This window comes from Aphanomyces invadans, assembly GCF_000520115.1.
Source record: "Aphanomyces invadans strain NJM9701 unplaced genomic scaffold supercont1.13, whole genome shotgun sequence".
Lineage (NCBI taxonomy): Eukaryota > Oomycota > Saprolegniomycetes > Saprolegniales > Verrucalvaceae > Aphanomyces > Aphanomyces invadans.
This window is the reverse complement of record NW_008580158.1, coordinates 105,877-121,546: the sequence shown is the minus strand read 5'-3', so window position 1 is coordinate 121,546 and position 15,670 is coordinate 105,877. Positions and strand designations below refer to the sequence as shown.

Here is a 15,670-nt window from a genome sequence, read left to right as displayed (position 1 = left end):
ACTGTCGATTGAGTTTTTAGCCAATCAAACTCATAGAAATATTTGTCAACGGACCAATCACAGCCACGAATTTGCAGTTCGCTGATGATTGTCCGCCAAGGCGGCCAGATGAAGGCCATCGGGCACAGTGGCGACGGAGCAAGCCCTGCTCCCGTCAACCCGACACCGCTGACCGTGATCAAGAATGCTCGAAAATGCTTTCTTGAAGAAGGTGTGCCGCTGCTGGAAAGCCTTCTCAAGCGAGACAGTACAGCCACGACACCGTTCATCCTCGTTGTCGAAAACACGCGCGCTGGCGCGTTGGCCATCGTTGGTGCGGCAATCCTCCAGCAGATTTGTGTTCTTGTTCCGTCATCCAAAGAAGAAGCCATGGTACCATACGTCGCCGAGCACACGGGCATTTCACTCGTGGTGAATCCACAGACGCACCATGTTTCAAAGCATGTCCTGGCCTCACCACCACCAACTCCCGCATGGCTTCAACACGACCAAGTTCAAAACGGTGGAGGTGTGTGCATGCTCACGTCTGGCAGCACGGGGCGGCCCAAGGTCGTATTTTGTACATGGAGCAGCATGTTCCTTCAAGGTCAGGCCACCGAGAAAGCACTCTTTCCTCATGGGCCCTGCCGCTTTGTTTGTGCATCTTCTATTGCTCACGCCTACGCAATTAACGCCCTCTTTGCGATCTACATGTCGCCGTACGGCGACTTGTGTGAATTGCTGCTTGGCATTGACATCCACGCAATACAGAGCCCCATGTCCCAACCGTCGTCGTTATCTCCACCGTCAAGCGCCAGCATCCACTCAACTACCATTCTATACGGCACCCCTGGCATCTACACGAAGATTCTCCAGTCCGCCACGTCAAATTTATCCCTGGCCCATGTCGTATCCTTCAGTGCTGGCACCACCTTGCCGGCACACCTCAAACAAAACCTCCGCGATTCATTCGGTCTCACTGTGCTCCAAAATTACGGTTCCACCGAAACAGGCGGCATTGCAACGGAGCTGCCGAGCGTAGAGTCCCCGAGCGAGCTCAAAAGCAGTTTACAACCAGTCGGACATCCTTGGCCAGACACAGAAGTGCGTATTGTGCGACCAACGAGCAAGGGTCGAGTTACTAGTGTCGACGAAGACGGTGAAATTCACGTGAGGACGCCGTGGCAATGCGCTGGTTACGTGGAGCATGGTGCGCTGACTCCCATCAGCCGCACGGGGTTTTACCACACTGGCGATGGCGGCGCAGTGGATTTGACGTCAGGCATCATCCTCGTCGGGCAGAGACTGCGAGAACCCATTCATTTCCGACACCAAGGGCTGGACGTATTTATTCCGCCGCAACAAGTCGAGCGTACCTTTCGCACCAATCCACATGTGACGGATGTGCTCTTACCACTCCTGGTACGGTCGCGCATGTCGGCAGGTTTTGTTAAACCTGTGGCACTGGTCGTTGCACCATCAAGTACCCACGATGAGCTCGTGAGGTGGTGTGCTGCGCATCTACCATCAGTGGTGCAAGACTTGGACATCCGCCTTGTGGAGTTCCTACCGTGCAGCCCCGCCGGGAAGCTCATGTACTCGTTGTCCGTTGATTAGACGAGCCGACCGTGACGATGGGTTGATATTAAAATCCCGTGTTCGAGTGTTTGAATTCATTGAACCAAAATTATTTGCGTTTGAGAAAGAAAAACGATGTATTTTAATTTGAATTTTAATTGGAATGCAACAACATGGTTTTGAGCGAGACACCATTCATCGCCGGAGCGCCCAAGGGAGGACTGCAGCAACATGGGGATCTTGGATAAGATCAAGGAAATTGGTGCGAGCAACCTGTCGTATGGGTGTAGCTAAAGGTGTCATAGAGGATGAGATGAAGCGGACCCAGAAGAACAAGGCCACAGAAGGGCACTTGGGGCACCTGAAAGCAAAGTTGGCCAAGTTGCGCACTGAGTTGCTTGACGGCGAAAAGTCCAGCGGCGGTGGTGGCGAAGGTACACTTGCAAAACATCCTCACGTATTGTGCGAATGCCGTCATGTTTGTACGAATCGTAGGCTTTGACGTGGCGCGCAGTGGGGATGGTCGGGTGGCTCTCATTGGGTTCCCGTCCGTGGGCAAGTCGACGTTGCTCAGGTTGACTCCAATTCAATCCACGACGTCGCGCCAACTTTAGCGCTGCATGTAGTCAATTGACGGACACCGAGTCTGAAACAAATTCGGTGGAGTTTACCACGCTGACGTGTATTCCTGGCAACCTCATGTACAACGACGTTCGAATCCAGGTATGCTCTATCGACTGTCCAAGGCCATCCTGATCTTGCTCTACCTCTTTCAGCTGCTGGATTTGCCGGGTATCATTGAAGGAGCTTCTCACGGGAAAGGTCGTGGTCGCGAAGTCATCGCCGTGTCCAAATCGGCCGACATGATCCTCATGGTGTTGGACGCGGGGCGGGAAGAAGGCAATCGCCACCGCACGATCCTTGAGAACGAGCTGGAAACCGTCGGCCTTCGTTTGAACCGCAACCCGCCAGACATTTACTTTCGAAAGAAGGCGGGTGGTGGCGTCCAGTTCAACGCGACAGTGCGCCTGACCAAGGTAGTTCATGCTGCTAGGATGTGCGTGCGATGCCCATGGTGAATGCATAGCTTGGCGATGATCCGGCCAAAACAGTGCACAAGATCCTGCATGAGTACCGCATCCACAACTGCGAGCTCCTCTTTCGGGAGGATTGCACAGTCGACGACCTCATCGACGTCCTCGAAGGCAACCGCAAGTACATCAAGTGCCTCTACGTGTACAACAAGATCGACGTTGTCTCGATCGAGGATGTGGACCGCCTGGCGAGATTGCCGCATTCAGTCGTGATTGCGTGCGAGCACAACGGGCGGCCAGCGGTAGGTCGACGTTTGTGGAGCGGCTGTCGTGTGCCCGTGGCTAGTTCCACCGGTGCTTCACCGTTCGCTGGTCTAGCTTTTGATGGGTGACTTGTGGTTAGCTTAACTTTGACCATCTACTGGCAACGATGTGGAAGTATATGGGGCTCACGCGGGTGTACACGAAGCGGCGAGGCGAGGTACGAGCTCCATTGCTGCGTGTTGAGGAACGTGCGGGTGTGCTGTAGCAACCCGAGCTGCTGGAGCCCGTGGTGCTGTCGTCCGAGCGCAAAGGAACGACCGTCAACTCGGCGTGTATGTCGGTACGTCGACTATGTGGAGTTGTGCCGTCGCTGAAAATCAAACGGCAGATTTCCAAAGATATGCTGGACAACTTTAACTTTGCGCTGGTGTGGGGCACAAGCACCAAGTACAATCCCCAGCGCGTCGGGAAGGACCATGTCCTCCAGGACGAAGACGTGCTGCAGGTCGTGACGTTGACGGTGACGCAGCAAAAGCACGCCAAGAACTACAATCAAAAGGTGCAGGCGCACTGGGACAAGTATAAGGCCAAGAAGAAGGCGCTCAAGACGTAATCCAGCCTGCCTCGGTGGGTGTGCGACGTAGAACCTGGCCCCCATGCCAATGTGGAGGCTCAATATACCTACCTCCGTGGCCGACCACTGTGCGCTCACCCGTTTGTGTTGGGGTTGGTCGCTTCGTGGCATGATTCTGCGCATGCGGTCATGGCTGATTTTACAAGGACGATGTTGCTCGTTGGAGCTGTAGACTTGCATCCTTTCATCAACTTGACGAGCTCAAGCAGCTCGACTTCACGACGTTGTCACGTCGAAAGCCCTGCTGTCGACACTTCCGTTTTTCAATCGCCACGGATGTGCGTGCATCGCCATTCATATCTCGATGGAAGCATCACTCCTCCAAACTCGACAACTTGGCGAGAAGCTCAGTTGTTTCTAGCTCGGTACTACTACTACTCCATAGCAAGATTGTCGTACCTCGCTACGAACTGCCCTCATGTGCGTGGCGAGGCGAGCCAACGGAATCGTTGAGCGAGTCGTAAATGACGGCGATATTTATTGTTAAAGGAGCAGGCAGTCCTTGAGCGCAATCATGCTGGACGCGCTTTGTTGGAGAAGGTGCAGCAGCTGCTTGAGTTGGTCAGTGTGAAATGACCGGTAGACCTTGTAGTGTTCGTTCGCGACAACGGATGCAAGGTGCAGCGCTTTCTGGGCAAACGGAAACGCCAAATCTTGTTTTGCTTTGGGTGGATAATGATGGAGGTCGGAAAACGAGTCGATGGCATCGGAACAGACATGGTAGAGCGAAAACACAATGAATGGAAGGCACGCCGCGCGAATCGATTCGCTCGACGCGACCATGCTCGCGTCGTCGAGGCACTTGGACAGCCATCCACCTTCGAACTGCAGCACGTCAAAGAGCAACGAGATGGCGTGGGTTGCATGATACGTCACAACTTTCACTCGCTTCGCCTCGTCATCAAAGCACAACAGGCCGCCGCCGTTTGCATGCGACACAACCTGGCGCCACTCTTCGTACGCGTTTGTGGCGGCTACAAATGCCATCCATCCCAAATATTCGCGGATCGCGACGCTCAACTTGGGGTGTGCTGTCGAATATTGTCGCCATGAAAAGGGGGTGTCGGCATCCTGCGCTTCGACATGGCTTTGGCATGAGTCATCAATGACCGCAAGCGAGTCGTTGGGGACGGATTCGAACAACGTTTTCAGGAGCGACTGTTTGTTTTCAACCACAAATTGACGAGCGAGCCAGTTTGCTTGGTGTAGAAGCTCCCCTCGATGCAACGGGTCCAAGCAGAGCAAGCGAAGAGCGTGGATGCGGGTCATGTCGTCCGACTCATGCTGGACAATGCGCTCGACAGCGTCCTTTGTAATCTGGGAAAACAAGTCTGGGTTGTGACAAAACTTGGCAATCGACTTGAGGCAGTCCTGGCGTGTGTCTGCGTTGCGAATCGAGGTCAAGAACTGAACGTAAACTGAAGCTCGGCCGTCGTCAGGCAATCGGGAGGCGTACAACGCGACCAAATTGCGTTGGTCGTGCTTGATGAGATGCCGAATGTACGCCAATTGAATCAAATACCCCGTCAACGGGTCAAACGATTCGCCCGTGGTGGTCATGAACAGCACAAAGTGGGCCGCAAAGCGTACGAGTTGTGGGGGCAGCGCATCGGAAGGCAACGTCGAATTCAACTGGAGGTCCCACGAAAAATCGGAAGAGGTTGTTGCGTCGGGCACGAAAAACGGCTTAAGAATCGACGACACAATCGCGTCGACGTCCGATACCACCAATTTGGACTGGATGCGCCGATGGGGATGGTTGCCTTGCCGCCGCACAACATCGTTTGGGCTCGCGGCGACTTCATCGAATATTTTGTCCACGGCGGCAGTGAAGCGGGCCATGGGCTTGGTTTGCTCGACAAAAGACTCTACCACGCGGACGTAGTCTGGATTGTTTTCAAGAAAGAGATCTGTCGCGTCGGCCTTGACCTTCAGCAAGCGCAAAAGAATAGCGTCTTGTTCGTACTTCATGGCAGCACTCAAAAGTGCCCAGCAGTGATCTTCCCACGACTCGCACAGCGCGGATCGAAGCAGCACCGCCGTGTTGCCGCTCAGCGCACCGTAAATGATCGACTCGTACTCACGGGCTTCAAGGCTCTTTCCTTTGTGCAATTTTCGGCCGTCGTTGAGCGGGGCTTGGGCAAATTGCCAACACATATTCTTCCACACCATGCGAAACGGGTTGCCCCATCGTTGCACGCCGCCGTCGTCGTTGTCGCACGACCCACAGAAATCTCCCCCATTCAACGAAGCCGCTCGCCAAGGCTGACCTAACTGAATGCACAACTCAGCCGCTTCCCTGGGCTGCCCGGCTCGCAGCAGTTGCCACACGCTCTTGAGCAAGTCTGCTTCGTCTTCGGCGTCGTCGTTGTCAACTTGAAAATCGCCGTCCCGAAGGGTACTGTCCGGATCCACAGAGAACGACAGCGACCGCTGCTTGACGCGATGGAGCGTGCGCGAGTGCTGCATGCTGCGGAGCTCGTTTGTGACCGACACTTGCTCGGACGCAATGAACTCGAGCCAGTTGAGCACAGTTTTCTTGACTGCAAAGTATTGCCCATACTCGAGGGACGCAATCGCGTCCATGTCGGTTGTGTCCGCGTCCAGATCGATCTCGTCGAGGATCGACGGAGGTTCCGACGCTTGAGATTGAATGCTCAATTGTCGAAGCTCTATGAGGAGTCGCCACGTGTTTCGCTCGTTCCGAAGCTCTTCCCACACGTTCACGTCGGCGATTGCCCGGGAGGAATGCGGATGCAGCTGGTACGGCGACGTGGTGGCGGCATTCTCTTGCTTGGCCATTTCATTCTGCAGAATGTCCGTGTATTCTGTCAGGATATGCTGACATATAGCGTTCGGTTCGTCCACCATGTCAATTTTCTGGTAAAAGCGCTCGAGGGCGGCGGCAAACTCCTGTTCTTCAGGCCGGACCTGGTGCTCCAGCCACTCGACAGGTTTCGAGGTCACGATGCCACCCATCGACGAGTCCGCGTCCGACTGTCGCTCGGATTCGGTTTGGTATGCGTTCGAAATGGATGAAATGAACAAGTTGTTGGACGAAAACGTCGCCGACGCCAACGACGTCCATTCTGTCGATTGCGCGATGTGTATCTGCAACGTGCCTTCCAACGCAAGCCCGCAATCTAGCAAGAACCAATCCTGTGCGACTTCGCGGCCTTGAAAGAACCCACGAAGCTTCTTCTTGTCCAGGAAGCGGGCAGTGTGGTTGCGCTTCTTCCAGGCCAACGCAAGTGCCGTCCCAACGGTCGTGGTGGCAGCGTTCACGTCAATGTACTCGACCGTCCCATCTGGAAACTGAACTTTGATGTGGGCGCGACCATCCAGCACAGAGCTCTCAACTGGTGCTGTCGTGGTCAATTCGGCAAGATCCGACCCGTCAAATGCTTCGACATCTGGAGATTGGGCGTACTGTTTTCGGGTGTCTTCAGAGTAATGGGTATCGGTGCACAGATCACGTGGACTACCGCCGACGTCCCCATCGTCCATTTGCGCCAACAGCGCCAGCGATGTCTCGGCGGCCAAGATCAGGTCATTCGTGTGCTTGTACGGGCCGCCCACCATTTTCAGTGGAGTCAAATGCGTGGTGCAGACCGGATAATCCCCTTGAAACATGTCCGGATACTACTGGGGACAGTACTAACTACTAACGTTGCTAATAGTAATACTGCATCAAGCTACGACAAGTCACAAGTGAGGAACCGAACGAAGCTCGCGGCGGTCGCCGCAATGCGAGCCAAGTCGTCCGCATGCAGGTTTTCATGGGGATGCGCACTCGTTCCAATTGTACGCTGCTCTGTGCATGCCTGTGTCGTAACCTACTGCCGCAGTAGTTCAAATGAACCCCGTGTTTCTGTTCATGTTCAATCGTGTGCAACTTGACCAACGAGGTAGTTGTGGAGTACGGCAGCAGGTACAATCTCTTCCGGTCCAACAACTTGTTCTGTTTTGCTCGCAAGAGTGCCGTGGGACCAACTGGTTCGTGTGCCCTAGCGATGCTCGCACTCCAACCTCCTGAGCCCTCCAACGACGATTCGCCTTGTCCGGACCTGTCGTGTTGTTTACGCGGAAAGTCACGATGCAGTTTATACACAGCGTCGCAGATATCCACATCCATCTTCTCGATGCGTCGTCGGCATTGACCATGATACCGCGAAGGAAGGAAAGATGGCAAACTTTCAAGTGCTGTATATGTACACGAGATTCAACTGTCGTGGCGAACGAGCGGGCATGTCGCAACACTTTCTAGTTGAAAATGAACGCGTCGGCAACGACGACGTCGTCGAAATCGATGGACCGCAGAGGTGGTCCATGATGTGTCGTGTGGCCGACAGAATCTTCGAGGAGATGAAGGATTTGAGCTTGCACTTTGGGATCGATTTTCAGCTTGGCAACTTCGCCGACCGCTAGTTTGATCCACTGCGGCCACAGCGCCACCTCGTGGAAGAACGACGCCAGGTTGTACTGAATTCGACGACTCATTCCATACGCGTGGCGCAGGTACGGATAGTCTTCCGCGTACGCAAATTGGAGATCCAGGAGGGTCTTGACCTGTTGGAGGCGGGCGATGCCTCCGACCACGCCATTCCAAGACACTTTGGGGCCGGACGACGTGGCAAATTCCACTTTTACCGTTGTGGTCGCAGCGATATCAGCGTCCAAATGCACGCGCACGGTCAGTCGGTTTGCTTCATACGTCCACCCAAGATGAGCAGTGTCGCCGAACGAAACAAACTTGACGTCCTGGCCGTTGACTTGGACGGTGTGTGCTGGAGCAGCATGGCGGAATTCTACAACGTAATGTTGGCGACGGGTGGGGCGATGGCCCCCGTCAAACGTTCCATTGACTGGGTGAATCGTGACTTGAGCATCGCTGTCGCCGTGGGCTTGGTACGTGAAATGCGTCCACGTGTGCTCGCCGTTCAAGTACGCGTTTGAGTTGCCCGCGTCGTCGTAGAGACTGCCACTTCCCCTGGACGCGCCAGGAATAATGGTCAGCGTCAGCGCGGTCGGGGATGTCTGCGCTTGCCCGAGGCTCGTTCGAGTGGATCGTGGGCCGAATGGAACGATGCTGCCGGCCTTGGCAAACCACGGGACTTCGTTCAAGGCGTACGCATGGGAATATTCAGTCGGCCCTTGAATCAACGACCCAAGGGTCATATCGAACCAGACACCAGGGGGAACCCACACGGTTTGGTGTGCGAGTTGCGTCTTGGCATCGACAGGCGTCAAGATCGGGGCCACGATGAACGCTGAACCAAATACGTATTGATGCGAGAAGGAATACGCTTCGTCCAGCTCTGGCCATTCGTAGTACAGACCATGCAAGAGGCCAAGTCCCGTCTCATGCGTGATGCGACTCTACCGTTGGGTTGTTCTCTCGTGGCGCTCGACCGCGCGTACCTGGGTGTACATGTATGGCACCAACTGACGGCGCAGGTTCATGTAGAGCCGCATGATTTCGTAGTGGGTGGTCGGGTACGTCCAAATGCGGCGGTCCGACACGCGGTCCTACATCTTGTGACTGGTGGGTGCCTTTGGGTTGGACAAACCTTTTGAGAGTGCGTGCGCAGCACGGGCGAGAACACGCCCCACTGAATCCATCGCGTGAACAGCTCGGCGTTGTGGCCTTGCTGAAACCCGCCAATGTCGTGACTCCAATACGTAAACCCGACGTTCGCCGCCATCGATGTAAAATACGGCTGGAACTTTAATGAATCCCACGACGGGACGACGTCGCCAGAGAACCCGAGGGGGTACCGGTGGTTGCCGAGGCCGCCAAACCGATGGAGCAACACAGGACGCTTTTCAGTCCAGTGGAACGGGTTTGTGAAGAAGACATGGTTGAGCCAGAGCGTCGGGTTCAGGTTTGGGGACGCCTGTTGGTGGGCGACAAACCAGTCTTCGCCTTGCTGCCAGTCGAGCCACCAAAAGTCGACCCCTTCGTCTTCCCGCGGTTTGAGCGACAGCGTGAGCCAGTTGGTCGTGAACGTTTTGTTGGTCAAGTCAAATGGAATGTAGTGTTTCGTGGCTGGGTCGACCCCCATCGCTCGTGCCATCGCATCGTACGAGTCTTCCCACGGCTGCACGCCGGACGCTGGATGCAAGTTGACCGTCACGTAAAGTCCGAGGTCGTGCAAGTGGGTCAAGAAGGCGTTCGGGTCCGGAAACAACTCGTTGTTCCACGTGTACCCGGTCCACCCCTTGGGTTGTCCACTCTGATCGGCCGAGTTATTCTTGTAGAAGGTCAAATGCCAGTCCATGTCGAGCACGATCACGTCAAGGGGAATGGACCGGGTATGGTACTCGCTCGCGATCTCGTCGATGTCGACGTCGTTGTACGCCCACCATCGAGAGTAAAACACACCCAAGGCGTACTTCGGAGGAAGAGGAATGGCCCCAGCAATCCGCGTAAAGTCCTTCAAAGCTTGCTTGTACTGGAGACCGTGGCCAAAAAAGTACAAATCTTGGTATGCTTTCGTGCCGTAGTAGCACATGAATCCGTTCGGGAGGGAGGCCGACTACGAAGGGGGAAGACACCGTCAAGACGGATGGGACCATCACCACCACCCCTCGGCAACACAACGTACGTTGTCGAAGCAGCAACCGTTTGCGTCGCATTGGTCCTGGGTCACGATGTTGTATCCACATACGCGGCGTTCATGGGCAGGAATGGCCGCGCAACCCGCGGCAGGTGTTGGGGTCTTTTCGACAACCCACGGCCACGGATCGTTGTTGAGCTCAGAGCTCAAAGAATCGTCGACGACAACGTAGCCGCTTCGACTGATGAGCCCGTACGTGCAATGCGAATCGGCGATCGTGTCGGGACCTCCCGCATTGCAATCCAAGTTGACAGTGCCATTCGTCATGTCCAGCGTGCGCAACGACCCAAACAGGCGCTTGTCGTCCTTGTCGGTCAAGGAGGGCGTCCACGTGACCGTGTTGTTCTTGCTCGAGACAGATGAAACTTCGACGCGCAAATTCGCGTCAGAAAACGACACAGTGCTGCTTGTGTCGTAGCGCAAATGCACTGTGTCGGTCGTGATTTCGACCCATTCGCCCTTTGTCGTCACTTGATATGTCGGCACGGGAAGCGCGCGATTGTTGACAACGACGGTGGCGACATCGCGAAACTCCGATGCGACAGAGCTCCACTCCAGTCGAATGAGCTGCGACGTCAGAACTGTGAAGCGAGCGTGGCCAGCTAAGACGACTGCTGCAGGATTAGCCTTTGGATTTGGCATCCCCAGCGCTTGGCCCAGTAGAGTTGTGCAGACGAACGATGCCAGCGCCAACATGTCTCCCTCTAGTCGACGGCAGAATCAAGAATGACGACAGCGATCTTGATCTGTTTTGGAAAATGCACATCAATAAAATGTGTAGTATCCTCAATATCTATGACAGATTATTTGCCATATATAATATATATATTTGTAAAGTTTCGATCCTATGTACGTTTACCCAAGACCTTGAGCGTTCAGAGAAATGTACTCATGGGAATTGAAAGGAACAGAGGCCAAGTGTGCACGACAAGTACTTGTGATGTACAACGAGTCCACATTACCAAGCTTTACGACCAGAGGTCTATTAACATGTTGTACAGGATATTTCTGTTTTTGGCCAAAATCGCATTATACGTCCATCTTGGTGGTTTCCGGATGTACTATTCGGATAGCCAATGGCAACGATGACCTCGTCGATGACCACTTAACCCACCGATCGATGCGAAGGGTGGCGACGTCGGGAATGCACCGCTTCGTCCAGCAGCTTGGGCCACGTATGGCGTTGTGCTGATTGCCTAGTCTAACGGATACACATAGGTTCTCTCTACAGCCGTAGCATCTTTGCTAGTCCTGTCGTGCAGTACTCGACGAGACCAGCAACTGTTCGGGTTCGTTATGCTCCAAGTCCAACAGGCTACCTCCACTTGGGAGGTCTGCGGACAGCTTTGTTCAACTACTTGTTTGCCAAGTCGCATGGCGGTGACTTTCTCATGCGAATTGAAGATACAGACCAGGTACGTCGTCTTCTCCGAACTGTCCGATCGTCAACGACTGCCTAGACTCGAAAAGTCGAAGGGTCGGTGGAAGCTCTAACAAAGAGCCTTCAATGGTGCGGCATCCATGAAGATGAAGGTACCTGTTGGACGTTTTCGAATAGAATTCACTGCATAGCGACAGGTCCTACCGCTGGTGGCAACTTTGGACCATACGTGCAATCGGAACGCCTGCACGTGTACAAATCGTACGCGGACACACTCGTCGAGGTATCCAAGACGTCCCATGAATATCAAAGCATTCGATCGTGTCGATGGATGTAGAACGGACATGCGTATCGGTGCTTTTGCTCGCAGGATCGCCTGAAATCCCTTCGCGACTCGGCAGTCCGGTCTGGTTCTGGTACCATGTACGACCGTGCCTGTCTCGGTCTGGACCAAGGGCAAATCGACGAGAAGCTAGCTCGTGGAGATCCTCATACGATTCGCCTCAAAGTTCCCGAGGGAAAAACGACCTTGAAAGATCTTGTCCGAGGCTACGTTCAGTTCGACCACAGCGTCGTCGATGACCAAGTAAGTCGGGGATTGTTCTGTTGCAGTCTTGACCAAGTCGTAGGTCCTCATGAAGAGCGATGGGTTCCCTACGTATCATCTCGCCCACGTTGTAGACGACCACCTGATGGGCATCACGCACGTGATTCGGGGCGAAGAATGGTTGTCTTCTACACCAAAGCACCTCTTGCTGTACAAGTTTTTGGGATTTCGCCTGCCTGAGGTAAGTCTGAGCATTCTGTTTGCAATCGAGTCACTGAGCGCCGCAGTTTGCGCATTTGGGCTTGCTTCTGAACGAAGATCGATCCAAGTTGTCCAAGCGTCAAGGCGATGTAGCCGTGGAAGATTTCCAGGTCTGTCCGAACTCGTGTGACTCTACTGAGCGTCGAGTTGTCGAGTAGAAAAAGGGTTTTTTGGCACCTGCGCTCGTCAACTTTGTGGCCCTCCTTGGCTGGAACCCGTCGGACGGTAACAAGCAAGAGATCTTTTCGCTGGATGAACTTCAAAGCGTTGTACGTCGTGCCACTTGTCCGACAATGTGCGAACGTTTTGGTGTAGTTTTCCATGGACCACGTCAACAAGAGTGGCTCCGTTGTAAACATCGAACGACTTCGCTGGATCAACTCCAAGCACATCCGACGCCTCTTCGACACTGCCGACAAAGCCGACGTTGTGGCGACGCTTCGCCCGTACTTGGTGGACCACATCCACCAGTTGGAGACATTCAGCGACGATTATATTTGGTCCGCTGCATCACTGATGAAGGTTCATTCCATTTTTGATCTGTTTGCAACCACTGATGCGGTCTCCAGGAGCGAGTTGGGGCGCTGCCCGATTTTGGCCCTTTGATTTACTACTTCTTCACCGACCCGGACTACGACTCGACGATCGCTGTCGAGATGAAAGCGAAATACTGGAACGAACACACGGGTACTTCACAACCGGCGAATCGACTGCCATAGTTGGAAATTGAATCGTCCCAACATGTAGATGCGGCAGTCGCAGATGCCACAACTCGCTTGCGTGCCCTCGCCGACAGCGACTTTGATTCTGTACAGCACACATCCACCCACGACACTATGCTGAGTTTTTCCGTAGAAATCCATCATGGGCGTGATCAAGGCAACGGCCAACGAACGAAACCTAAACTTGAAAAGGTGTGCCTTTCCATCGCAGCGCATCGATCCTTCATGTTTTCTAGTTTGCTCATGCCATTGCGGTATCACTTGACCGGCATGGAAGTCGGGGCAAGCATCGGCGATACCATGGAACTCCTCGGAAAGGCAGTCTCGGTGAAGCGATTGACCGGCGCCCATTAATCACCCGACCGCCCGTCTCTCCATGACAGCATTGGCCCTTGCCATGCTCTGTTTTCATCCCTTTCCCAAATACACGACCATGAAACGTGATTCGACCAGTTGCCTCTTTTACACGTCATCTGCGACCTTTTGAGCCACGTACACGTTGGAATATGCCTTTCCCGTGGCTCGGTGTTGAATTTGTGCGCCGTGGGCTTGGTAAAACACTTGGTCATCTTCCACTTGCTCTTGATGCAGTAGTTCAAACCCGTGACGCTCCAAGACTCGCTTGACGTACTCGTCCGAGTGCTGCCACCGCCCCGAGAAGCGCAGGCTAAAGTCTTGTTGATCGTTGTCGTCGTCATTCTGCCGCACGTCCACGTTGAACGCGACGAACGCCTTTGGCCGAAGAATCCGATGCGCCAGTTCAAACACCTGGTCACGTGTCCCGTCATGTATTTGGTCGACGGGAAAGCACCGACCTGCCGGAGGTCCCCAAAGTACGGCAGTGAATTCATCGCCACAACTACGTCGTACGACGCATCGGGCAAGCCTCCACCGACATCGAGGAAGTCGCCAACCTAGTCGCCGTGCGTCGTAGCTGCAGCATGGTCTGGGAACAAGACGGTGGCTTACGTGCAAGTCGTCGTACATGTTGGTCAAGTTCCTGGCGTTTTCAATCGAGAGGGGCGAGAGGTCGATTCCAAGCACAAAGTTCGACAACGAGCGAAGGAACGACATGGCATGGCCCGATCCACAGCCCAAATCGACCACATCGAGCCAGTGGTCGCCGTCGGAAATGCCAATTTTGGACATTAAGGCTTTGGCAATCGCGTTCGGGACACCCGACTCGAAGAGTAGGCCATGTAGTTGACGAAACGTATCGACGTGGTTGGCGGGCGGAGGCTGCGTAATGCGCTGGGCGTGGATGTCAAAGAGCTGCGCGATGTACTGCGTGGGAGATCGACCGGATGGATACTGGTGATCTTGGAAGGACGCGCGGATGTACCGCTCCTCTGTGTACATGGACGGCGAGGCAAAGAGCGCGGCGAGTTCGTCGTTGCCCTGGGCAAGCATGCCGTGCTCCTGGACAACACATTCAAATACGCTAGGCAACAAAGTGGCGTGTAGCGTACCAAGTACGCATACGCCAGGCTGTGTGTGAACAAGGATTTCTGGGATGTGGTGCCTTTGGCCGCGGCGACTTTGAAGTTTTCGATGGCGAGCGGGAGTTTGCCCATGATGAGGGCGCACTGACCCATGCGGTAGTGAACCTACCCGTCAATGAGTCGACGACCGCTGCAGGAAATAGCGTTGGAACTGCACCTCGGCTTGCATTGAGTCGCCAATAATGAGGTCGCTCGCCGCAGTGTAATGCGAGTACGCGGCGGAGAGCCGACGGAGGCTCATGTCGACCTTGGCGAGCTTCATGTAGGCCTCGACAAGGTCTTTGGTTGGGTCGTCTTGCAAGATCGACACGATCGTTTCGAACGTCCTCGTCGCCATGTTGTAGTCGGACTGTTTGAGGAACAAGTCGCCGACTGCCATGAGGGACGGCACCTTCCTGTGGGTCGATTCTTCCAGCCGGATGCCGCTTAAGTAGTACCCCAGCGCTTCCTTTGGCCGGCCACACTGCGTTAGCGCGTCGGCAAGTTGATGGTGAATCATCGCGCTTTCCTCCACGATGAGTGCCCGCTCGTACAAGTTGACAGCGTCGTCGCACGACCCGACTTTCATCAACTCGACCGCCTTCACGATGTACGTGTCTCGCGACTGAAGCAGGTCTACATAATCCATCATGACATGGCGACACTTAATGTAGTGGTACCTTTTGTGCTGTGGAGGTTGAAGGGCAGCGCAACCAGCACGCCCACCAAGACAAGCGAGAGAAAACATTCACAGTTGAACCACCCACCACCATCTCCACAGTCTTCCATGTAGCACGCATCTCCATTAATGCCGTAGTGGTCGTCGTAGACAGCTCCGTTCCCACCCAAATCGGCGTCACTGCTTCGTCGGCCAGGGACTGGTGACTCCCCATCATCACTTAGCCGCCTCGGTCTGTCTTTCCCAACTTTCTTGGACGAGCTCTTGGCTGGCCGGCGCATCGTGGTAAGTGATGTGACCGCGTTGTTGATTCACGAAGCGTGGGTTGGCTGCGCAGTGACCAAAGATTCCGCGGACTGGAGGCTCGCCGCGCGTCCCTGTCGAAAGAGGTGAATTGGCGCATTCAGGTCAGGCGTCGACGATTTTGATTGGTCAGTTGCAAATCTATCGAAATGTTGGACGACCAGTTACACGACGAACATTAATTAAC

At 54.5% G+C, this 15,670-nt stretch overlaps 6 protein-coding genes across 8 annotated transcripts; 3 read left to right on the top strand and 3 right to left on the bottom strand.

Annotated features, from left to right (window-relative positions):
• The first annotated feature begins 76 nt into the window (after positions 1–76).
• On the top strand, positions 77–1,686 carry H310_07021 (hypothetical protein). Its single transcript, XM_008872292.1, has one exon. It carries the CDS (start codon positions 85–87, stop codon positions 1,594–1,596), a length of 1,512 nt encoding a protein of 503 aa, XP_008870514.1. The 5' UTR covers positions 77–84; the 3' UTR covers positions 1,597–1,686.
• Positions 1,687–1,740: 54 nt separating this feature from the next.
• H310_07020 lies at positions 1,741–3,695 on the top strand. Of its 2 annotated transcripts, XM_008872290.1 has the most exons (9): positions 1,741–1,819; positions 1,863–1,991; positions 2,053–2,131; positions 2,184–2,280; positions 2,334–2,594; positions 2,645–2,893; positions 2,995–3,072; positions 3,121–3,195; positions 3,244–3,695. In XM_008872290.1, the coding sequence occupies exons 1-9, from the start codon at positions 1,789–1,791 to the stop codon at positions 3,466–3,468; spliced, it is 1,224 nt and encodes a 407-aa protein (XP_008870512.1). In that variant the 5' UTR covers positions 1,741–1,788; the 3' UTR covers positions 3,469–3,695. The 2 variants fall into 2 exon arrangements, with proteins under 2 accessions (XP_008870512.1, XP_008870513.1); XM_008872291.1 differs by having other exon boundaries at positions 2,995–3,195.
• Positions 3,696–3,938: 243 nt separating this feature from the next.
• H310_07019 (hypothetical protein) lies at positions 3,939–7,095 on the bottom strand. Its single transcript, XM_008872289.1, has one exon. The coding sequence runs from the start codon at positions 7,069–7,071 to the stop codon at positions 3,973–3,975; it is 3,099 nt and encodes a 1,032-aa protein (XP_008870511.1). The 5' UTR covers positions 7,072–7,095; the 3' UTR covers positions 3,939–3,972.
• A 580-nt stretch (positions 7,096–7,675) lies between these two features.
• H310_07018 (hypothetical protein) lies at positions 7,676–10,854 on the bottom strand. Its single transcript, XM_008872288.1, has 4 exons — positions 10,098–10,854; positions 9,060–10,028; positions 8,911–9,018; positions 7,676–8,868 (listed from the first exon to the last, which is right to left on the bottom strand). Exons 1-4 carry the CDS (start codon positions 10,803–10,805, stop codon positions 7,753–7,755), a joined length of 2,901 nt encoding a protein of 966 aa, XP_008870510.1. The 5' UTR covers positions 10,806–10,854; the 3' UTR covers positions 7,676–7,752.
• A 353-nt stretch (positions 10,855–11,207) lies between these two features.
• H310_07017 (glutamate-tRNA ligase) lies at positions 11,208–14,196 on the top strand. Its single transcript, XM_008872287.1, has 13 exons — positions 11,208–11,284; positions 11,328–11,524; positions 11,570–11,642; positions 11,688–11,773; positions 11,828–12,076; positions 12,120–12,278; positions 12,325–12,408; positions 12,457–12,567; positions 12,614–12,820; positions 12,868–12,985; positions 13,046–13,107; positions 13,154–13,212; positions 13,257–14,196. The coding sequence occupies exons 1-13, from the start codon at positions 11,230–11,232 to the stop codon at positions 13,372–13,374; spliced, it is 1,578 nt and encodes a 525-aa protein (XP_008870509.1). The 5' UTR covers positions 11,208–11,229; the 3' UTR covers positions 13,375–14,196.
• H310_07016 lies at positions 13,459–15,567 on the bottom strand. Of its 2 annotated transcripts, XM_008872285.1 has the most exons (6): positions 15,182–15,567; positions 14,680–15,137; positions 14,490–14,627; positions 13,990–14,439; positions 13,836–13,934; positions 13,459–13,788 (listed from the first exon to the last, which is right to left on the bottom strand). In XM_008872285.1, the coding sequence occupies exons 1-6, from the start codon at positions 15,459–15,461 to the stop codon at positions 13,483–13,485; spliced, it is 1,731 nt and encodes a 576-aa protein (XP_008870507.1). In that variant the 5' UTR covers positions 15,462–15,567; the 3' UTR covers positions 13,459–13,482. The 2 variants fall into 2 exon arrangements, with proteins under 2 accessions (XP_008870507.1, XP_008870508.1); XM_008872286.1 differs by having other exon boundaries at positions 13,836–14,439.
• Between the last annotated feature and the right edge of the window lie 103 nt (positions 15,568–15,670).